Here is a 24,119-nt window from a genome sequence, read left to right as displayed (position 1 = left end):
AACCAGGGTCGGATGGACTCGCTTTAAGAGAGACTAAGACTCTTTTGTTAATATTAACTGAAAATTGCTGTACTGTTATTAATGTTTTTATAGTTGCTGTTTTGGCTCTGCAGGTGCCTTCATATTCGGGGATGACCATGTTTTAGAAGGTAGGCGTGTAAGGAGGTGGTGGGGACCCTCTGCTGCTCCCTCTCTCCTTCCCTGTATGTGGTCCCCAATACAGTACTTTGACAGTGGGTTAAACATTGATGTATTACCGTTATTTGTGTGCTTTGTTTGTATTGTCTTAATGTTCTGCCATTGTGTATTGTATTGTCTGCAGCTAAGGGACATTAAGAGGTTAATTAAGGGGGCTGGGTTAGCAGCCTCAAAGGAACAGGAAATCCCTGTCTGAAGTTTAGTGCCCAGGCAGGCTGACCCGTGGCAGGTCGTGCTCCCCTGCTGGGAGTGGATCGTACCCCCAAGGAGGGAACAGAGCTGCCAGGGGACTGTCGGGCACAAAGAGTAGGCACAAGGACTGTACACATGCCCACCCAGAGGCTTTTAGCCCTTGGGAGCTGATGCCTTTGCTGCTGCAGCTGTTGCTGAAGGAGCAGCACCTGTGAATAGGGACAGCTCGGAAATTGTACCTTCTTCTCTACATCATCTTTATTAAACAAGTTGCAACTGTTGGGCTCTAGAAATTGTGACATGTGACAGCATGGAGAGCAGCCGTGTGCCTGAGGTAACCAACTGTGACTTACGGCTGGACTAGAACAGTCTTTTCATGTGCAAGGGGCTGGGTGCTCACTGACTGTGATCTAGTTGGCTCTCCCATGACTACCACTCCGTACCACCTTGTTACATCTGAACCTGTTCCTATCCCTCAAACCTTCAGTATCTAAATCTGTTCCTATCCCTAAAACCTGCTGAGTCGCCAAGTCCTCTCCTGCTCCTGCCACCCTGGGGCCTGAATACCCAGGACTGAACCCAGAATCTGTACCTGTATTTGATCTTTTCTGTGTCCGCTACCATGGTAGCTGAGTACCCAGACCTAAACCTTGAACCTGTCCCTGTGTCTGTCTTTGTCTGAATTAGGACATACAGTGGGGAAGAAAGTATTTAGCCAGCCACCAATTGTGCAAGTTCCCCCACTTAAAAAAATGAGAGAGGCCTGTAATTGACATCATAGGTAGACCACAATTATGGCAGTCAAAATGAGAAAAAAAAATCCAGAACATCACCTTGTTCTGATTTGGCTAGATTTATTTTTCAAATTATGGTGGAAATAAGTATTTGGTCATTAACAAAAGTTAATCTCAATATTTTGTAATAAATAATTTATTGGCAATGACAGAGGTCACATGTTTTTTGTAAGTCGTCACAAGGTTGGCACACACTGTTGATGGTATGCTGGCCAATTCCTCCATGCAGATCTCCTCTAGAACAGTGATGTTTTGGGCCTGTCGCTGGGTAACACGGACTTTCAAATCCCTAAAAAGATTTTCTATGGGGTTGAGATGTGGAGACTGGCTAAGCCACTCCAGGACTTTCATATGCTTCTTACGAAGCCACTCCTTCGTTGCCCTGGCCGTGTGCTTGGGATCATTATCATGCTGAAAGACCCATCCACATTTCATCTTCAATGCCCTTGCTAATTCAAGGAGGTTTGCACTCAAAATCTCACGATACATGGCCCCATTCATTCTTTCATGTACATGGATCAGTCGTCCTGGTCCCTTTGCAGAGAAACAGCCCCAAAGTATGATGTTGCCACCCCCATTCTTCACAGTAAGTATGGTGTTCTTTGGATGCAACTCGGCATTCTGTCTCCTCCAAGCATGACAAGTTTTGTTTCTACCAAACAGTTCTACTTTGGTTTCATCAAACCATATGACATTCTCCCAAAACTCTTCTGGATAATCCAAATTCTCTCTAGCAAACTTCAGACGGGCCCGGACATGTACTGGCTTAAGCAGGGGGATACGTCTGGCACTGCAGGATCTGAGTCCCTGGCGATGTAGTGTGTTACTGATGGTAGCCTTTGTTACGGTGGTCCCAGCTCTATGCAGGACTTTCAATAGGTCCCCCATGTGGTTCTGGGAATTTTGCTCACCGTTCTTGTGATCATTTAGACTCCACGGAGTGAGATCTTGCGTGGAGCCCCAGATCGAGGGAGATTATCAGTGGTCTTGTATGTCTTTCATTTTCTTATTATTGTTATTATTGCTTCCACAGTTGATTTCATCACACAAAGCTGCTTGTCTATTGCAGATTCAGTCTTCCCAGCCTGGTGCAGGGCTATAATTTTGTTTCTGGTGTCCTTCAACAGCTCTTTGGTCTTCACCATAGTGGAGTTTGGAGTGTGACTGTTTGAGGTTGTGGACAGGTGTATTTTATGCTGATAACAAGTTCAAACAGGTGCCATTAGTACAGGTAATGAGTGGAGAACAGAGGAGACTCTTAAAGAAGAAGTTACAGGTCTGTGAGAGCCAGAAATCTTGCATGTTTGTGGGTGACCAAATGCTTATTTTCCACCATAATTTGCAAAATAAATCTTGCCAAATCAGACAAGGTGATTTTCTGGATTTGTTTTCTCATTTTGACTATCATAGTTGTGGTCTACCTATGATGACAATTATAGGCCTCTCCCATCTTTCTAAATGGGAGAACATGCACAATTGGTGGCTGACTAAATACTTTTTTTCTCCACTGTATCCCTAAAACTGTTTGTATCTAGTCTTGATCTTTTCCTAAATTGCCTGTGTCTGAACCTGTAACTATCTCTAATACCTGCAGTGTCTGAACCTGTTCCTATCACTAAAACCTGCAATGTATGAACCTGTTCCTTTTCCAAAAAACCTGCAGTGTCTGAACCTGTACCCATACCTCCCAACTTTTGAAGGACAAAGACTGCCGTGCGCGCAGTGTACCTCGACAAAATTTAGGGCACACTCAGACCACACCCATTTCACAACTATTCACAACCATGTCCATGCCCAAACACACCCATTTAGCACTGCTGAACACACTGACTGGTACAGAGGGCACAGTGGCTAACATTATGGGTACAGTGGCTGGCATTATGGGCACAGTGGTAGGTACTGTTGGCACACTGACTGGTACTGAGGAAAAGAAAGAACAGAGAGAGAAAAAAAGAAAATAGAGAGAGAAAGAAAGAACAGAGAGGGAAAGAAAGAAAGGAAAAAAAGAACAGGAGAGAAGAAAGAAAGAAAGAAAGAAAGAAAGAAAGAAAGAAAGAAAGAAAAAGAAAGAGAAAGAAAGATATAAAGAAAAGAGAGAGAGAGAGAAAGAAAGAAAGAGGGGACAGAAAAAAGAACAGAGAGAGAAAGAATGAGAAAGAAAGAACAGAGAGAAAGAACAGGGAGAGAAAGAAAGAAAGAAAGAAAGAAAGAAAAAGAAAGAGAAAGAAAGATATAAAGAAAAGAGAGAGAGAGAAAGAAAGAAAGAGGGGAAAGAAAGAGAACAGAGAGAGAAAGAAAGAACAGAGCAAAAGAAAGAACAGAGAGAGAAAGAAAGAACAGAGCAAAAGAAAGTACAGAGAAAGAAATAGTGGACAGAAAGAAAGAACAGAGAGGAAGAAAAGAAATAGGGGAAAGAAAGCAAGAACAGAGAGGAAGAGAGAAAGAAAGAGGGGAAAGAAAGACCAGAGAGAGAGAGAAAGAAAGAGAACAGAGAGAGAGAGAAAGAAAGAGGGGAAAGAAAGCAAGAACAGAGAGAGAAAAAGAAAGAGAACATAGAGAGAAAGAAAGAACAGAGAGAAAGTAAGGACGAACAGAGAGAGAAAGAAAGAACACAGAGAGAAAGAAAGATGAGAGAGAAAGAAAGTAAGAGAAAGATTAGTGAGAGAAAGAAAGAGGGGAAAGAAAGAGAAAGAAAGAACAGACAAAAGAAAGAACAGAGAGAAAGAGAAAGAAAGAGGGGAAAGAAAGAACAGAGAGAGAAATAAGAAAGAGAGAGAAAGAATAGAGAGAAAGAATGAGGGGACAGAAAAAAACAACAGAGAGAGAAAAAAAGAAAGAGGGGAAAGAAAGAACACAGAGAGAGAAAGAAAGAAAGAACAGAGAGAGAAAAAGAACAGAGAGAAAGAAAGAAAGAAAGAAAAGAGAGAAAGAAAGAGAAAGAAAGATTAGAGAGAAAGAAAGATTAGAGAGAGAAAGAAAGAGGGGAAAGAAAGAACAGAGAAAAAGAAAGAGGGGGAGAAATAAAGAACAGAGAGAGAAAGAAAGAAAGAAAGAAAGAAAGAAAGAAAGAACAGAGAGAGAGAAAGAAAGAGGGGAAAGAAAGAGAACACAGAGAAAGAAAGAACAGAGAGAGAGAAAGGAAGAACAGAGAGAGAAGGAGAGGAAAGAATGAACAGAGAGAGAGAAAGAAAGAGGAGAAAGAAAGAGAACACAGAGAAAGAAAGAACAGAGAGAGATAAAGAGTAGAGAGAGAAAGAAATAGGGGAAAGAAAGAAAGAACAGAGGGAAAGAAAGAACAGAGAGAGAGAAAGGAAGAGGGGAAAGAAAGAAAGAAAAGAGAGAAAGAAACAGAGAGAAAGAAATAAAGATTCTATAAAGATACTATAGCAGCCCGGCTCACATTGTAGTGCCCACCTGAGCTTCCTGGTGCAGGACATATCATGATCCGCTCACATGGCCAACATCCCCAAATCCAAGGCGATCTCGCTGTCCGAGCTGTCAGAGGAGGATACGGTGATGGATCTGAAGCATTCCCTGAAGTGCCTCCATGGTTCCATCACAATCTCCTTCCGAAATTACCTAATTTCCGGTCAACTTCCAGCACATCATTTCTGGTGGAACGTTACGTGCGAATTTTAATGTGCTCCTCGGGACTCCGCCGTATACCCCTGTGTCCGCAGGAAAAGTAACCTCCCGGCCGGGGCAGTGGGGCAGACTCAAAATCGGGACTGTCCTGCTGGATCCGGGACGGTTGGGAGGTATAAATGCTCCCACCATACACCTTGTACACGTATGGCTCTGCACACCTCATACACACACGGCTCCGCTCCACACACCTCGGGCACACACGGCTCCACTCAGTACACACATGGCTCCACTACGTAAACCTTGTACACATGCGGCTCTGCTCCGTACACCTTGTACACATGCGGCCACGCTCTGTACACCTAGTACACACATGGCTCCACTCCGTAAACCTTGAACACATGCGGCTTTGCTCCATACAACTCATACACACACGGTTCCACTCCGTACACCTCGTACACACGTGGCTCCGCTCCATACACATGCGGCTCCACTCTGTACACCCTGTACACACACGGCTCTGCTCCGCTCCGTACACACATGGCTCAGCTCGGTACACTTCGTACACACAGAGTTCCGTTTCGTACGCCCCGCACACTTGAGGCTCCGCTCCGTACACCTCGTACACACGCGGCTCTGCTCCATACTCCTCGAACACACGCGGCTGCGCTCCGTACACACACGGCTCCGCTCCATACACACACGGCTCCACTCCGTACACCTCGTACACACAGGGCTCCGCTCCATACACACACGGCTCCACTCCATACACACGCGGCACCGCTCCATACACACACGACTCCTATCCATACACACACGGCTCCACTCCGCACACCTCATACACACACGGCTGCGCTCCATACACACACGGCTCCGCTCCATACACTTTGTAAACCCCTTCTGACCCTACACATAAACTTCACTCATCCAGCACCATGACGACCAGCACAGCAGAGAGAGTTCTGCATACACCGAGGCTCCTGATCACCACAGCCCCTCACTGCCTGCAATGACGGTGCTAGGCTGTAGTTCTCTTTTCTGTGCGCACAGGACCTGTGATGAGGTCACAGGAGGAGAGGAGTCAGGAGTCACATGATGATCATGTGACTCCTGACTCCTCCTGTCCTGTGACCTCATCAAAGGTCCTGTGCGCACATAAGAGAACTACAGCCTAGGACATCATTGCAGGCTGTGAGTGGCTGCAGTGGGTCTCTGGGAGGGTGAGGATGGGGTGCATGGGGGGGTGCAGCTCATCTCCCTGCAGTGCGGGAAAAATAGTGTCCCAGGCGGGACAGCAGGTGGGCGGAGCAAAAATGGGACTGTCCCACGAAATCCGGGATGGTTGGGAGCTATGCTGTACCTTTCTCTGAATCCTGCAGTGTCTGAAGAAATGCCTATCTGTTGTCGCTGTGCAACATTAGTGCTTAGTGAGTACACTTGCTACTTCACTGTAAGTACCCTGTGTGAACTTGTTCCAGTCTGTCTTGTCCATACCTATCCTCGTATGCATCCTGTGTGCACCTGACGCTGTCTACAGATTGTGAACAGAGTCCTGTCCCTGTCTGTCCACATCTGCGGTTCCCTGTCTGTCCGCACTTGCGGTCAAGTACCCCTTTGCCAGAGACCCAGCTCTCCTTGCAGCCGCTCCTGTCCTACACCTGCCTTCATGTATAGCAATCGTGTCCACCAGCACCTTCATATCTCACTGAGGGCTCAGCTGCTTTGTGACCGAGGTTAGTCCTGGTGTAGCCCCTGGTCACGCATCCCTGGGCTCTCCTCAGATAACAGCACCTTCAGTTTGCCATGCTGCCGGGGTCAGTCTTAGGGAGGCACTTAGTCATGCCCCTCCAGAGCATAGTGGGACTACGGTGGACATTCGCGCCACACAGTCCGAGCACGAGCGTAACAGCCTCTACATGAATGAGGGGATTATAGAGGTCTGAAACAATACTATAGACTTTTATAGGTGAAATACTACCAATGATGCAACTTCAGGCTTGTGGGCCCAAATGCAGAAGAACCATAAGGTCCCCAATTACTGCAAATCTTCAATAGCAATGCTATTTTCATATGGTTCAAAGGGACCTTTTTGGCCTCCTAGACTCCAGGGCCCAGGTATGACTGCAACCCCTGCACCTATCACAGTTACGCCTGTGCCATTTATATCACATACGCTGAGCACATTTTTACACATAGTCACACATTTAAGCTTAATTCAAATAGAAAGTAATCAAATAATATCAAGAAGGCAGCAAATTACTGTTTGTTTTATTAAGCACAGCCATAGAAAACCAATGCAACATAATGTTTAAGTGATTTTTCTTTGTGCCATACCTAGCAAATGACCTCAGCGGATCCATCTGTGATAAAGCCTGGAGGCACAGTAGGCTGCACATGTTTTGCTCTTTTTCTGTGGCATATGGCCAGTTACTTTTCCTGTCATTAAAATTAAAGCAGTAAAGATGAATGAGAGAAACTTTTAAAACTAAAAGAAAATGACTTTAATGTAAAATTGTCTGTAAAGTTGGGGCTGATTTATTCCAGCAATTACTGATCTTAAAAGTTATGTCTAATTCTTTATGCTTTTGTAGGATTACAAGTGTTTATCTAGCAATGCCATATACAACATTTTACACATTTTAGGACTTTGCAATTTGCAGTAACTTATTCTAGACATTTCTATTATAAAGTAGACTAAAACAATTCAGTACCTTATTCCAACTAGCTGGCACCAAAGTGAAACTGTAATAAATGGCAAATTTGAACAGTCAGGGGGACGGACAGAGAAGAGACAGTCAGGGGGTGGCCCTGACCTGACGGACTGCAGGACAGGCGAGGTTACGTACCGCAGGACAAGTGAGGCCCCGGGGTTACCGACTGGAGGATGACCTCGGACAAGTGAAGTGCTGGGGGTAGATTGGTCTAGGACAGCCCCCAGTGAAAGATCCGCGAGGTGGATTACTGCGACTGGAATGGAGGTACAGGTACCTGGGCCTGGAGACAGTGTGAAGAAGCTGTGGTGCGTGTTTGGTGGTCGTCAGGAGGACGACAAAATAAACCTGGAACTGTTACAGCTGGATTCCGTCTCCGTCTCATCTGTGCCTCGTCTGGTAAACAGTGGTCCACCTCCCAAGCCCGGCCCCTTCCACATTTTGGCGTAGTCGGCAGGATCGACGCCGCTAATATGACACCTTCCGCGGCAGGCCTGCGTCTGAAGAACCCGACAGGACTTGGACTGCCCTTCTGTGGATTACAAATATCTGTGGATTACAAATACTTGTGGATTACAAACACTTGTGGATTATAAATTGGGGACGTTGTTCCGGATCATCGCTGTGGGTCCGAGGCGGCACCAGATTCCGTCCAAGATGTCGGTGGTACTCCAGTGCTGGAAAGAGTCCCGGGCATTTGCAGTTGTTTTGGATGGACTGGGACCCCCTCCAACGTACCCCTGGAGGGAGCGGTGTGTGTCTGGAGACCGCCTCCCCCTCATACTGGACCCGGGCAACTGGGTGGAGAAGACGGCCACCATCCCACCCAGGGACGGGAGTGGCCAGGAAGAGAAGGCTGGCTGCGGCTGCTTGGCGCCATTCGACTGTTGCCCACCGGACGGGATGTGACGCTGCAGTTGCCGTGGCCTCGGACACCTGGAGTGGCAATGGCATCGGGAGATCGAGTCTCGCTGGGAGACCAGCTTCTTGGAGTCACCGACAGTCCTCCAGACTTCGGGCGGAGAAGATGAGCGATGGTGGGGTGAAGAACGGAGGCTGCAGGAGGGGCCACGGGATGACGTGTCGGAGGCCGCGGCGCCGGGGAAGGTGAGAGTTCCCACGGCTCTGTCGGCAGCTCCGCAAGCGGCCCCCACCACTCGACCGCAGAGCGCGGCCTCCTGTGCTTCTGGAAGCCCAGCAGCGGAGGGCTCTGCGGCCTCCGCCGGGCTGAGCGAAGCCCCTGCTCCCGTCCCCGAGCCGCCTCGCCCGGCAGCGCCATGTCAGGTGTCACTGGTGCGGAGCCAGCCCGCAGCGTTCCGGCCCCGTCCCTGAAGCCAGCCACTACTCGTGCCCCATCTGCAACTCCGGTTGCGGCCTGCCCCGCGGCCGCATCTGCGTCACCATTGGAATCAGCCGTGGCCTGCGTGTCAGGCTCTGCGGCCTATTTATCAGGAACCACGGCTGCCCCTGCCCGCTGCCTGGCCCCAGCGGCTGCTGGGCTGCCAACATCTACGGCCACCTCTGCCCCGCTCTCAACTCTGGCTGTGTCCCGCCCACTGGACTCTGGGGGCTACACCGGACCCACCGTTTGGGTTGCGGAGGTCATCCAGCAGAAAAAGGCCAGGGAGCAGGAGGTCTGGAACCTGATCCATGAGAGAGGGGAGGCCGGGATGGCGGCTGCACGATCGAAGGGACAGCTTGTGTACACCAACCTGCAAAAAGGGTACGGGTTCATCCGAGACCTCGCAACCGGCCAAAAGGTGTATATTAACGTGACTTCCATCCGTCACGGCCGGACTTTGCGAGAGGGGGACTTGGTGTCATACTACAAGGAATACTGTCCCCGCGGCTACTACGCGGTAGCCGTAATCGCTGAACCTGGAGCCCACGAGCCCCCATAGAAAGGACCCCTAAAGACACTCCCTGCATCCCAGGAGCTCCACGGCTGTGGGACCCCTTGCTACCGGCAACCAGGAGATGGCTTGGACTGTCTGGATTTCGCTGCACCATTGTGCAGACCACGAGGACAGTGTTCGTCCAGGTTAAAAGAAAATGTTTTTTTATATGGCTAAGTTTGTTTTTCCTGACATAGCGGGGATGTGTAAAAGGGAGTACTACTGTTAAAGGGAGGGGGAGAACTTGTTTCAAAAATGCTGTGCGGGGAATATTGTGTTAAAAATATGTTAACGTGTTTTGGAAAAAAAAGGAGAAAAACAAAAAAAAAAAGAGGGATTACTCCAGTTGAGCAACTCCGTATGTTATTAAAGTAAGCGTAATAGTATGTTAAGAGTTGATTTAGTGAGTAATGTGTTTGGCAAAAAAATGTATATGTAACAGGTTCTGGGTACGAGGTAGAGGTGACGAATACGCCGACCATGACTCTTTTGTGTGGAAGACGAAGAAACGAGGAACATTGAGCCAGACAGTGGTCCGCCAGTCAAGTCCCCAACACCACGGACACCCCAAAAGGACGAGCGGGCGTCGATGACCTGGTAGGAGAAAGGCCTCGGTCATGGCATTCTGGACAACTGAAGGTAGTGGAAGGGGAGAGCAATGGGAGGTTCACGCCGTAGAGTTGTCCGGGTGGACCTCGCCAACCCGAAAGAAGTTGTCACATGGTGTGTGCGCTGGCGAGTAGCAGTAGGCTGCTCGGAGCATGGTGCTCCAGGTTTAGTACGGCCCCGTAGGCAGCGGGTTTTGGCCTAACGACCGGTCCGACAACAGACTGTGGATAAGCTTTAGAACGACGTAGGTAGGATGATTGTCGGGACGGCAATGGACAAAGGGAGGGGGAGTGTGGGGAAGGTGACTTGAAGGACAGACATGACTGGCAGTAGGAGGGGACGATTTGTACACCAGAGACAGAGATTGACAGGATAGAAGGGCGACAGCTAGGAAAGGCAGGATAGAAGGGTGTAGTATTGGAAAGTGACCACAAGATGGCAGGGGAGAGTAGTGTAGGATTGAACAACAGCTTATGGCTCAGATACGCTTAGTCATGGGGGGGGGAGATAGGAGCCCGGGTGGGAAATTCCCCTGTGAGAGAGGGGATAAATAGAAGAAGGCGGGGCTCGAGAGGAGTCTAGTCCCAGGAGGAGCTCAGAGGAAGACAGAGAAGAGCTCGGCCAGGGGGACGGACAGAAAAGAGACAGTCAGGGGGTGGCCCTGACCCGACGGACCGCAGGACAGGCGAGGTTACGTACCGCAGGACAAGTGAGGCCCCGGGGTTACCGACTAGAGGATGACCTCGGACAGGTGAAGCACTGGGGGTAGATTGGTCTAGGACAGCCCCCAGTGAAAGATCCGAGAGGTGCGTTACTGCGACTGGAACGGAGGTACAGGTACCCAGGCCTGGAGACAGTGTGAAGAAGCTGCGGTGCGTGTTTGGTGGTCATCAGGAGGACGACGAAATAAACCTGGAACTGTTACAACTGGATTCCGTCTCTGTCTCGTCTGTGCCTCGTCTGGTAAGCAGTGGTCCACCCCCAAGCCCGGCCCCTACCACAACTGTAACCATAATGCGCTGGGGTCCTGGGTTCAAATCCCACCAAGGGCAACATCTTCAAGGAGTTTGTTCTCCCTGTGTTTGTGTGGCTCCTTTCCAGTTCCATCTCACACTCCGAAAGTTTTCGTGGGCCCCTGGTGAAAGTGTCTCAGTGGGCCCCTTTAACACATATCACAATTCATGATGCATAGATACGGCAGAGAAATATAAATACAGTACAATGCCAAATATTTCACTTCTTACATTACATGAGTGATATCTATTGTAAATTGTACAATAGGTCAGAAATCAGACAGTATAGTCCTTCATACAGTATTATGGGCGCCACATAGTACTCCATACAGTATATTGAGCATCATATATTGCTCCATACAGTATAATGAGCCCCATATAATGCTCCATACAGTATAATGAGCCACATATATTGCTCCACAAAGTATTATGGGCGCCATATATTACTCCATACAGAATAATGAGACTTATATATTGCTCTATACAGTATGTAATAGGCCCCATATATTGCTCCATACAGTATAATGAGCCACATATATTGCTCCATACTGTATATTGGTCCCATATAATGCTCTATAAAGAATAATGAGCCGCATATATTGCTCCATACATAATGCGTCCCATATAATGTTTCATATATTATATGATGGGCTCCATAAAATGCTCCAGTATATGATGTGCCCCATATATTGCTCCATACAGTATAGGATGGTCCCCATAGAGTATTTAGAGCCTCATATAGTGCTCCATACAGTGTAATGAGTACCATATAATGCTCCATATATAATGGACCCCATATATGATGCTCCATTGTATCATGAGCAGATATAATGCTCGATATACAGTATAATGGGCCCCATATATGATTCATGAGTATATGATGGGCCCGATTTATGATGCTCCTGTGTTTGATGGGCCCCATATATGATGCTCCGGTGTATAATGGGCTCCATATATGATCCTTCAGTGTATGATGGGCCCCATATATGATGCTCCAGGGTATAATGGGCCCCATATATGATGCTCCAGTGTATAATAGGCCTCATATATAATGCTCCATAACTTATGGACCCATATATGATGCTTCAGTATATGATGGTCCCCATGCTGTGTATTGCTCCAAACATAAAAAAAATTAAAAAAATGAAATACTCGCCTTTTGTCGCTGGCCGCAGCTCTGCTCCGGACTCCTCAGCATTGCTATCTTCTGGTTCTCTGCACTGTGACTGTTCAGGCAAAAAGGCACACTAGTGACATCATCGCATTCTCTGACCTGAACATCACAGTCAGAAGATGCAGAAGACATCGCATCGGTGGAGCAGGGAGAGGTAAGTATCGCAAGTGCTGGGGCCTGGCCCCTGAGCAAGTGGTCGCCGGCACTGGCATAGATACCGAGCCCCCTATAGTGCACCAGTGTCCCCAACGGCGAGTGGGCCCCCCACCTGCTCAGGGCCCCTGTGAACTGGGTGCTAACGCCTGCCCTGGGTAAGGAATCTAGCTTGTAAGCACTCATGAGGACAGTGATGATAATGTCTCTAAAATGCTGTGGAATTAATGGTGCTATATAATCAAAAGAAATCAGGGTCTCTTCCACTACGTTATAGTGCTCTCAGAGAAGTTGGTAAAAACTTGATGACGGGGTCCCTTTAATGGTGGACCTGACAAAGGGAGCACCACTGAGCGCTGCAATGAAGAAGCTCAAAGCTCTATTTTGAGCATCAGTACCTTCAGATCATAGTACAAAGTTTTCCATCTTGAGTGAAAATCAATATCAGTATTAAGTAACAGCATGTATTGTATTTTACTGGTTTACTTGACTGGGTACATGCCCTCAGACCGAGACCGGAGACTGCTGTACTAACAAACGTACAAAGCAATTCAGTGAAAAATAAATATAGGATGCTTCAGAGGTCATCTAATAACATATTGCGTGACTGAAAAATGTGGCGTAAACTCGTGCACACGGTGAGGACAACCCAGCTGATGACAGGAAACATCTGCTGTAATATGTTCCAACACTGTGGGAGCAGAGGACCATGAATTGGATGGGACTTTCATGGCTCTGACAGATCTCATTCTCAAAACATATTTTGAGTTAAGATAAATATTCAGTGATTATTGGCACGGCTTGACAATGTACAAGTATAGATGAGTTCACATCTACACAGGTATTTACATTTTTCTGTTCCGTCACGTGGAAAAATCCGCAGAGCCAAATCTGCTGCATGCTGGACAACAACAGAGATTTCTCTCATGGTGGACTAATTTCTCCAGTTTTCTGTGAATGGAGACTTCTGACAAGAGTCCCTGATTCAGAAGTAGACCTGGACTATAAATGCTGTATACTATTTGTTTTTTCCGTAATTTGCAGAAACAAGGGCAATGACAACCGTGCACATATTATGTTTAGTTGTGAAATTAATACTTTTGCTATATTTTTGTTACAAAGTAGTGGCCTTTATTATCTGCTAGAAAACCCACGTAAAGGAGTGTTCTCATGTTATTTCATCAGGAGAAGCCTCATCCGGCTTCCTGGTTGCTGGGGGCTGTGAACTGCTTAAAGGGGTTTACTCACGAAACAAACTTTCATTTCAATCAATAAATATTGTAATAATAATAATAATAATTTCCACAATTGGATGTGTTTAAATAAAATGTCCTGTGCTGAGATAGTCTTATAAATGTGCCCCTGCTGTGTACTGTGTAATGGCTGTGTCTGACCGTACAGGAACATGGTCTGATCATACCACAGCTCCGGGGCAGGGGGGGGGGAGAAAAAAAGTATAGAGACAGTATAGTATCGGATCTCAAATGATTCTTTCTTTGAAGTAAAACATTGTTTTAAAACAGGCAGGGAAATGTTACATCTCAGAAAAAGAATCCACTGTGATCCCATGCTGCAATTTCTATATACTCTTTTTTGCCTTCCCCCTGTCCAGGAGCTGTGGTATCATTATACCATGTTCCTGTGTAAAGGGGGATAAGTAAAAATGTTCATTATGGTCTAATTGCTTTTATTTGCACATAGTTGTGATGTTTACTGCATTTAATGGTTTGTCATTTACAGTATAGGGAAAACATAGTGCTCTTTTTTGGATACAAGAGGGGGGCACTCTAGTGTATAGAACTCGTAGTAGGATAGGGTTAAGCATAGGAGGGGCTGCCGGGAGTTAAGGGTAGAGTAGAAGGGAAGTTAGTTAAGATGGGACCAGGGTGCCGAAGTGTCCACATGTGTAATGAATGGGTCACCGAGGAGAAAAAAGCAAAACAAGCTAAGCCACAGAAAACCAGAGTGGTTGGTAACTATGCAGATTGCAGATCTCTGATCTTACCACACAACTAGCAGTAGCTGTGGAGCGTGCCTACGATGAACCTAGACGCCTCGTAACAGCCGGAGGACTAAATAAGCCTAAAGCAAGTAAAGGGAAAACTAACTGCCCCAGAGCAGACCCCAAAGGAATAGATAGCCCCCACACATGTATTGACAGTGAAACAAGATGAAGGCACAAACACAGGCAGGAAAATAGGTTGAGCAAATGATGGGGCCCAAACTAACTAGACAGGAAAGGGAAGGGAAGACACTATCTGCAACCTGCAAAAAACCCTACAAAAATAATGTCCAACACTTCTGATAGCAAAATTAACCCTGAAGTCACTAGACTTCTCCCACTATATCAGCACTCTGAAATATTCTGAGACAGAGCAAAAAGAGACCGAACTAGTATGGGACAAAAAGCCAATTGGCAAAATACTGATAAATAAGAGTGGAAATTCAGCTCAGCCCACAGCCGGGGCTGGCAGACCACACAAAAAACTGAATAGACCAGCAAAATCAAGTGTGAACATTAGAAGAAAAACTTAGCTTTAGATGACTGGAACAGAGCTGAAAACCAAGAGCTGACAAGCCAGAAGGAATCACCAGCAACTGAATAAGGCGTCGGCTGTCTTAAATCCAATCTGAGAATCCTGAGATCCAATCGTCATCCTCATTCTCAGGTGGCAGATCTCCACCGATCAAACCAGCCGCACCACCTCCCGTCACCACCAGAGGGAGTCCAGAAGGGGAACCAGAGAATGAACTCACAACACACATGGGCTATAAGCCCAGAACGGCTCGGCAGCCACATAACGTTACGCAGCGACAGCCCACATTATCCACGGCCATTGAGCATCAATACAGTGGGCCAGTACAGTAGAGAGAAGATGTGGCGACTCGTAGCCTGGGCGGACGCCTTTTAGGCGAGAGTCAGTTGGAGTGAGGAACAGAAGGATGCTGATGATTCGCAGGGAGCGGTACAGACGGGCCGGATGCTTTTCCAGAGGCAGCCAAACCGGCTGGTGGATGACTTCAAGTCTGGGGCAAAACAGGCAGAAGGAATTGTCATCATGGTGAGGTTAGGCCAGGAAGAAGCTGGGAAGCAGTCTAAAACAGTCTGGTCTGGACGTGTGCCATATAGAAGCATCAGCAAAGTAAGGAGAGCTGAGGAAGCAAGTAAAGATGAATGTGTATCCTATGATGTACCAACTGTTGATATATTGTGTGAAGTGATCAGTAAAGATACCGTTCAAGTTACTATGGACTGTGTCTCTATTACTGGGAGTCGCCTTGGAGAAGGGCCATCACAGCTTGGGAAGTGCCCAGGGGGATCTGAACTGGAAAGGCAGGTATGCTGAACAGTGAAATGCAATTTTCTGTGAGGGAAGGCGGGGACACTGATGCTTTTGTGTCTCTGGCCACGACTATAGTCCTGGCCGGCCCTTACACCTACACGGTCAGACACAGCCATTACACAGTACACAGCAGGGGCACATTTGTAAGATTATCTCAGCACAGGGACATTTTCTATAAACACATCCAATTATGCAAGTTATTATTATTTCAAGATCTATGGATTAGAATAAACTTTTGTTCTTGGGAAAACCACTTTAAGGTTGACAGTGGAAACCAGCAGTATGGTCGCGTTGCTGGTCTGAACTGAGTACTTGCCCAGAGACTGCTACCAAAATAAATTTTGCTTTTGCAGCATGGGAGGCGATCAGATGGTCTGAGGATGACTGGATCCAGCACTCACAGTCAATTTCTGTGTAGTGCTTGGAGGTTCTAAATTATAGAGCCTGCAAGTGTCACATGCTCATTGGTGAGGTTCCTGGCCACTCTGAGAATGCAGGGTGGCTGGTAACCTAGACAAGCTGTACACAAACACAAAAGAATTAAAAAATAGAAAAAAATTTAAGGATGGTATACACTTTGCAATTTTAATCATTTAAGAACTTGAGATAGCCCGATTAACTCCTACAAAAGCAGGTAAAAGTTTCTTTAACTCCAGAATGGACTATATTTATAGCATGCTGTTTGGGACTTGTGCCGTTTTTTGTTTGTGTTAAATGTTAGGGTTGAAATTAATCAGAAGGCAAGTGCATTTACATTTACTGTACATGTGAGTTTAGTAGCCATCTTGTCTTTGTGAAATATAGGTAACAGCTGCCGGTCAGAGAACAGTGCTGCCAGGACATTGATTGACAGTAGAAGCATGAAGATTGAGCAGGACCACATGCCAAAAAAGTGTTCAAAACACACTCAAAAAGAATCATCCTGTTTGCTCTAATCAAAATACTACTTGCTGTTCACATTTTCATGCTTTTGAGAGTCTTTTGCATGCCTTAGATTTTCGGAACTGTCAAGCATTTAGCATATCTGTTCCTCAAGCATTTTCAGCTGGGAAATTGCTCCATAATATACAACAGAAGTCAATGAGAATGCTAAAAAGGTGCCTAGAAGACTCTCAGGTGTCTCCTTGAGCATTTTGTAAGCATTTTTGCCTCAGCACTAGTAGAGATTATCTATAAGAAAGTGTTAATTACTTTTAAAGAATATATGATGGATATAAAAAGTCTACACACCCCTGTTAAAATGCCAGGTTTTTGGCATGTAAAAAATCATAATAAGAAGAATAATTTCAGAACTTTTTACACCTTTAATGTCCCCCTTAAACTGAACAAATCCATTGAGAAAAAAAATAATTTTAGGGGAAAAATAAAAATAACAAAACTAAAATAATGTGGTTGCAAAAGTATGAACTTCCTCCTGTAATCAGGGATGTGGTTGTGCTCAGAATTTCAGAATTAGCCAATTGCATATATATGACCTGCAGGGTGGCAAGATGGGAGCCTTTTTTTTGCCCAAAACTACATAAAGATGAAGCATACCGAAAAACATGTTACAGCCTGAGGACACCATGGTTGATCTTTTTGCCCATAGTTCTAAAAGATATGTTTGGCGCAAAGCCAACACTGTGCATCATCAAAAGAACACCACACCCACATTGAAACATGATGGAGACAGCATTATGATTTGGTGCTGTTCTGTGAGAGCTAGAACTCGGTTTTTAGTCAAGGTGGAAGGAATTATGAACAGATCCAAATATCTGTCAATTTGGCAACAATAATAAATATCTTTATTTTTATATAGCGCTAACATATTCCGCAGCGCTTTACAGTTTGCACATATTTCATCACTGTCCCCGATGGGGCTCACAATTTAAATTCCCTATCAGTATGTCTTTGTAGTGTGGTAGGAAACCCACGCAAACACGGGGAGAACATACAAACTCCTTGCAGATGTTGTCCTTGGTGGGATTTGAACCCAGGACCCCAGCGCTGCAAGGCTGCAGCGCTAACCACTGAGCCACCGTGCTGCCCAATACCTTCAGGCCTTTGCTAAAGTATTGAAGATGAAGAGGAATTTTAGCTTTCAGCACAAAAACCCTACGCATACCTCCAAATCAACAAAAACATTTCTTCATCAGATGTAGACCAAAGTTTTGGAATGGCCCAGCTAAAGCGAACACTTGAATTCAATTGAAAATCTGTGGGATGACCTGAAGAGGGAGATGCTCTCGCACTCTGACAGATTTGGGGCTACTTAAGGAAAAGTGGGCAAAGATTGTCAATTTTAGATGTTTCATGATGATTGGTTCCTACCCAAAAAGACTGAATGCTGTCAAAAATCCAAAGAGTACTTCAACAAAGTATTATCTCAAGGGTGTGCATATTTCTGAGAACACATTATTTTAGTTTTTTAGTTTTTTTGCCAAATGAAAACATTTCAGTTGATTTTTCATTTGAATTGTACAGATTATAGTTAAAATTTACCCCTTCACAACCTTCAATGTACTTATGCACCATGATTGGGAAGGGGTTCCCACCTAATGACTTTCAGTTACGTCATGGTGATCATGCGTGGCATAGGAGCTGTGACAATTGCCGCCAGGAGCTTGATTTATGTGATAGCTGAGATTCGTGCCCAGCTTTTTAACCCACTAAATACCACGATCAATAGTGATTGCAGCATTTAGAAGGCTATGCTTGGGAAGGGGCCTGTCACTCTGTGATTTTACTGTATGCGGCACATGAATTGCCGGCTTTTCAAATGACATGGGTGCGTTAAAGTCGGACAGCACTCGCATGGTCCAAGTGCTGTGAGATTTTTTTTTTCGCACCCATAGGCTTGCATTGGCGAGTCTCGGCCGAGTGTCGGTGACAATCGCAGCATGCACGTCGAATACGGCTGAGAAAATAAACGCAGATATGAGCTGCCTCATAGATAAACACTGGGCCGAGCGCTATGTGATATTTTCTCGAATAGCATTTGGCCGAATTCTACGGTAGTGTGACTCTGGCCTTAAGGTTCAAGTCTGCAAGGAAAAAAATAAACAGGTGTTCATGAGATTTCAGAAATCTCATTCATTTTGTACAGTAAAATGCTGCGTCTTTTTCATGACAAAATTCTGCAGAAAAAACGTGCAAAAACACAATGTGTGAGCATGTCCTAAACCTTGTCAAAAAATGCAATGTGTGAACAAACCCTAGGAGACAGTGGCGATAACATGAGGAAACGTTATTCCATAACTTTACTTGGATCACTGGAAATTGTACAAAGGGAAAGAAAAACCCCATACTACTGTAGATAGTAAGGAAAGGAAGCCATATGTGGGGTGGGTGCCCTATACTACTTATCTTGCTCTCTGTTCACCAGTCATGTCCCGCATTATGTTTAAGTGTACTCACGCTAGCAGACATTACTGCCAATGACAGATCTAGATTGGGTGCCTAGCCTGGATATTTTTTATGTGAGCTGTATATTCCATCTCTCTTCTCTCCTCTTAATAAATCAATACAGACCTTCTGCTACTAATTCTGTTATCCATATAAGGGGCAATTATTACTGTATGTAGTCTTGTGAAATGCTGTAGCCATTAAAGGTTAGGAAGCAAGGGAATCATTAAAGCAAATCTCATTTATTGTGCTTTGGCAGTTCATAGATGAGGAAAATATATTTGACAGAAGGGAATTCATCATCTGCTGATAGACTTATAAATACAACTCTACAAAGCATGAGTATACATGAGAACATTTGTATACAAGTTTTACTGCATTCCCTAAAGTAAACAGAATATGTCATCAAGATATTAGTCCCCTAAATAAAGGCCCTTTAAAGGCAACCATGCATGTCAAAAAAAGCTATTAACCTACAAGTATGAGGTTAATCTGCAGGTTGATAGCATCCTAAAGCTATGTGGCTGACCAGCTACCGGCAAGAATTGGGTTTTAGTTGTCTTAGAAGCACCTGGAATTAAGTAGAAGAGGCACAACTTCAGTCACCGCTCAGTACATAGTGAGCTGTGGCTAAAGCCATGCCCCTGACTGACATTGGTACACTGCAGAGCCGGCTGTCAGTCAGTCAGAGCCAGGGTGTGTTTCCAGTTGCCGCTTACTATGTACTGAGTGGTGACTGAAGCCACCTAGGCCGCGCCCCTATGAAACCTTTAGAAGCAGCTGTATCATCCTTCTTTAGCTTGGCTGCACAATACAGCGGAAAATCTTAACAGTTTCTCAGAAATAACAGTGTTCCTTTTGTAGTTAAGTTCATGTTCCTGTTGGGAGGTGAGGAAATATTTTTACCAGATTTGTATTTTTCCCATGTGCTGCCCATTGGGATGAATGAATTTCACCATGAAAGTAAAATGTAATACTGAGAGAAAATATTTAATTTGCTAATGAAAAATATTTGGTGAAAAATCTTATAATTTCAACTACTTGCGCTTTTTGTGTTTTCCCAGAACTGATAGGTCCTCTTTTAGAACAAGTCTGCTCAAGGCACACGCCATTTTATTTATTTTACTCATTTATATAACGCTATTAATTCCAGAGAGCTTTACAGACATTATTGGCACTGTCGCCATTGGGATTCACAATCTAGAATCCCTATCAGTATGTCTTTGGAATGTGGGAGGAAACCGGAGAACCCGTGGGAAACCCATGCAATGGAATCAATTGTTGTATGCCTCCAACAGAATTAGTTAGCTTGCTCCCAGTCCCAACCCACTCTACATTGCAGCTCCTTCCTCTATTGCTATTAGTGCAGGAAATGGGGTACCAAAGCTGATGTACCCTCTGCTGTTTACTTTCGACTTTCTATGACACCATGGTTTAGGCTAATTTGCTTGTTCATAAAATCAGGGTCATTGCAACTTTCACCATTCTTTTGATCTTACTGAATACATCAAATATGCCTGATGAAGATGTCACTCCGACTTGCAAATTCATTTGTTTTTATGAAATAAACAAGTACTAAATATCAAATTAAATACTGCAATTGTGATATTTCCTTGCAGTATTTGGTATCCACAATTTATAGATTTCCTTCCCTACTTTAAAAACAGCGGTCCTATCACCAGTCTGACAGAAGTACAGCAGTATATGGCATCACATGATGACCAGAGTCTTGCCCACTACTGACATTTGTTTTATCTTGCCTTTATCTGCATCTCTGTACTAATCGTGTGATGGTGCAGCATTGTTATATCACCAGATGCATCCTTCGCATTAGGAACAATGGTTGACAAGAATGCCATCATTGCCCCAGTCAGCCACTGTATCTTGTCATAGCAGCCCTGCAGGACATTATGCCCGGACAAAATAAGAAAATGCAAACCAACATTGAGAACATCCGATTGCATTGGTACTCATATATATATATATATATATATATATACCGTCCATAAGGCAAATAAGCTTCTAAGTAATTTCTCTTCTTACTCATCCAGTTAAAGGAAAAGCGTGGCAAATAAATTGCAGTGTTTCAAAGTGGATTTGCCACATGCATCTTATCACGTTAGCAAGTCTAGTGGATAAAAATGTAACTGAAAAATGAAAATCACACAGAAACTGATTTTTAACCTGTAGCACGTCACTTGTTTTCTAAGGCCTTTTACTGTAAATTTGTATATTCTTTGCGCCATATTGGAAAAACCAGTGGCAAATTTATGGCAAAATAGGCAACAAAATCCCCACGCAAAGTTTGCCTATTTTGCCATTGATTCGCCATGGATGTGCAGTGAAATCCACAAATCGTGCCTATACCATTGAGGATACAACTGCAGTCCAGCCTTATACTGTATCAATAATCCAGTCCATAAAAAACTAGGTATTGGAATATTACGGTAATAAATGGGTCTGATTAATATTGCGATGTCACAAAGCAAGAACTGAGCGTAGAACAATAGGTCATATTTGTTGTAGAGAATAATTGACTGAAAACAAGAGTTCGATTGCATATAAATGCAGAACATCACACGATTAGTACAGAGATGGGTTTATTTACATGGACCGACCTACATTACTCAACGACCACCGATCAGTATGGAGCAAACCAATCGGGAGTTGTTTAATATCCTGTTTATGTAGGCAAAACAGGGTAAATGAACAATCTGTAGTAAATCGTTCACTGTGTACAGGCTGCTATTTTTCAGTGCAATGCGAGTTCTGTTTACACAGGACGATCCACTACCAAGAACGATGATCTTTTATACGGCAAAATGCTCATTCATCCGGTGATTGGTTGCCTGTTTACCCTGCAAGGTAATCACAAAATAAGCTATCTTAAGAATGCTCGTATATGGTAATCTTTTAGTGCAATTGTATCTCGTCGTTTTGTGACTTCTTGGACATTGTGTCTTGCAAAAATACAATAATTATTCCACTTTGTTGCCTTTAACATAATCAGTCTGAAACAGGCCTTAAAATGGGAAGGAAGTTTTAAAATCAGAGGAAATTGTCTTTTATTTCCACATGTGGATGCATTTATTACAATCCCTTCGTAGGAATTGTTTGTAACCGACTGGCGGAATGACAATATTTTTCAAGCTGAAATAGCGAAAGCACAACTGCTCCTTTTTTTTCAATTCGAGTCCTTAATCTATTCAAATAAAAACACGGGTTAATTTGTTTGCTATCGTTTGGAAATTTAAAGTAGAAGATTAAGACAGCTTGTGACTATGATCCTCACGTGTAAGCCAAAGATATTCTATCCAGAGTCTCCAAGAAAAACAAACCAGCCCATGGAAAGCAAATAAGAGCAGAAAACTTTCCTTAATTTTTAACTTTCGTTTTTTAACAATAGAGACACAAATCAGACCTCAGATGAATATCATGGCACAATGGAATCTGAGCTGACTTTCCATTATAATTTCAGTAAAATAGTACAAAAAGTTTCTGAATGATAGGATAGCTGAATTTACATGAACTCATATGCAGTATAGAAAAGATGGGTTAATTTGAATCTTCCCTTTCAGGGTTGGAAAAGCAATGAAGCTTCCTGTGTATGAAACGCCAACTGGCTGGAAATATTTTGCAAACCTAATGGATTCTGGACGTTGTTCCTTGTGTGGAGAAGAAAGTTTTGGCACAGGTAATCGAGATGCCTTCATTTAAAATTCTAAGCTTGTTCTAGGTTATGACTTTGCCATCATAGGGTCATACCGGCATTTGACTAATCTCAAGAAGAACGTATAATGCTACATATCAGCGGAAAAGACTGTATGCGTATTTATTTTCTAATACCACTAATTTATCAGTAATATGAATTCTGATGTCATCTGATTGCAGTCCAAGGTTTTTTAATCCGAATATCAGACCAAATGCTAGCATACTGCGATTTTTTTTCCTCGGACATGCAGGAAAAATTCGGACAAGTGCATGGCCGCATAGAATAACATTGGTCTGAGTGAGATCTGATTTTTTTTGTGGGATCACACTCAGACCGATTATACGGTCATGTGCACGAGTCCTTATGTATAGCAGTTCCACTCTTACATAAAAACATGTAAAATCTTTCCTTTTTGTGGAAATCCGAATCAGATGCCAAGATAAACATTCTCATTAAACATAACCATATGCGGATTTAGAAAAAAATAAAGAAATCAATTATGAAAACTTTTACATTTTGAGAGTGGAATTTCTTTACTCAGTGTTTCATTCTTGATAATAATAACGTAGTGCAGCAGCGGTCATGGACAGAAGAGCTCCCCTGTGCAAGAACAATATATGGGCCCTTTGCAGTCCAATAGCTCATAATAATGCACAATTACACTGATTTTGAAGAGTGAACTGGGCCCCCTTACCTCCTGGGCCCTTGTGCTGCTGCACAGGTTGCACCAAAGGAATGTCGGCCCCTGACCTAGTAACAGAATATTCCCAACCATCAATATCAGTAATGCAAGCGTTAATGTGATTCAGCCACATGCCTATGAAACATGTAAGAGATCTTTTTTAAAGCATTACATTTTTTTGCCTTGGCCCGTAAATAAAAGCAATTCTTCTGCTATAAAAGGCCAGACAGCCTTGAAACGATCTTATACAGAGTTTCCCAGAGCGTTTTTTTGGCAGCATGTCTTGGAGCCGAATTCATGTTTTCAAAAACCCTTCCATTTCTGTAGACGCGCATGGAGAATATCTGACATGTACTACTCGTGATGTATTGTGCCAACTTTAGAGCTGGGAGAAAAGCCTGAGAGCAGTTGTGATTTCATCTCGCAGTCTGCTCATCTCATACAGTTGTGTCTCTGCATTCCTGAAATGTTTGGGTTTCAAACGATTTAACTATGATGCCTGCACATATTCAATGGGGTCATCAGTTTAGTACTGACGCTGTGCCCTCTTTCCACTGCACCTTTGCCAAAATTTTGTTCATTTTTTTCATTATATGTTTGTAAGTTGTGATTCTGCAAAAGTATAATTCCCAGCATGACCTGACAAATGTTTGAAGGATACTAGGATAATGGT

At 44.4% G+C, this 24,119-nt stretch overlaps 1 protein-coding gene across 1 annotated transcript in view; it reads left to right on the top strand.

Annotated features, from left to right (window-relative positions):
* Positions 1-24,119, top strand: part of PGM5 (phosphoglucomutase 5) — a 386,192-nt gene that overhangs the window by 166,391 nt on the left and 195,682 nt on the right. Inside the window, exon 7 of the mRNA XM_073572252.1 lies at positions 22,631-22,746. Within this exon, the coding sequence (XP_073428353.1) occupies positions 22,631-22,746 (116 nt within the window). The remainder of the gene's footprint in view (positions 1-22,630; positions 22,747-24,119) is intronic.

This window comes from Dendrobates tinctorius, unplaced genomic scaffold (assembly GCF_039654945.1).
Source record: "Dendrobates tinctorius isolate UK_male_01 unplaced genomic scaffold, ASM3965494v1 ptg000031l, whole genome shotgun sequence".
Classification (NCBI taxonomy): Eukaryota; Metazoa; Chordata; class Amphibia; order Anura; family Dendrobatidae; genus Dendrobates; species Dendrobates tinctorius.
This window is presented reverse-complemented; position numbering and strand designations above follow the sequence as displayed.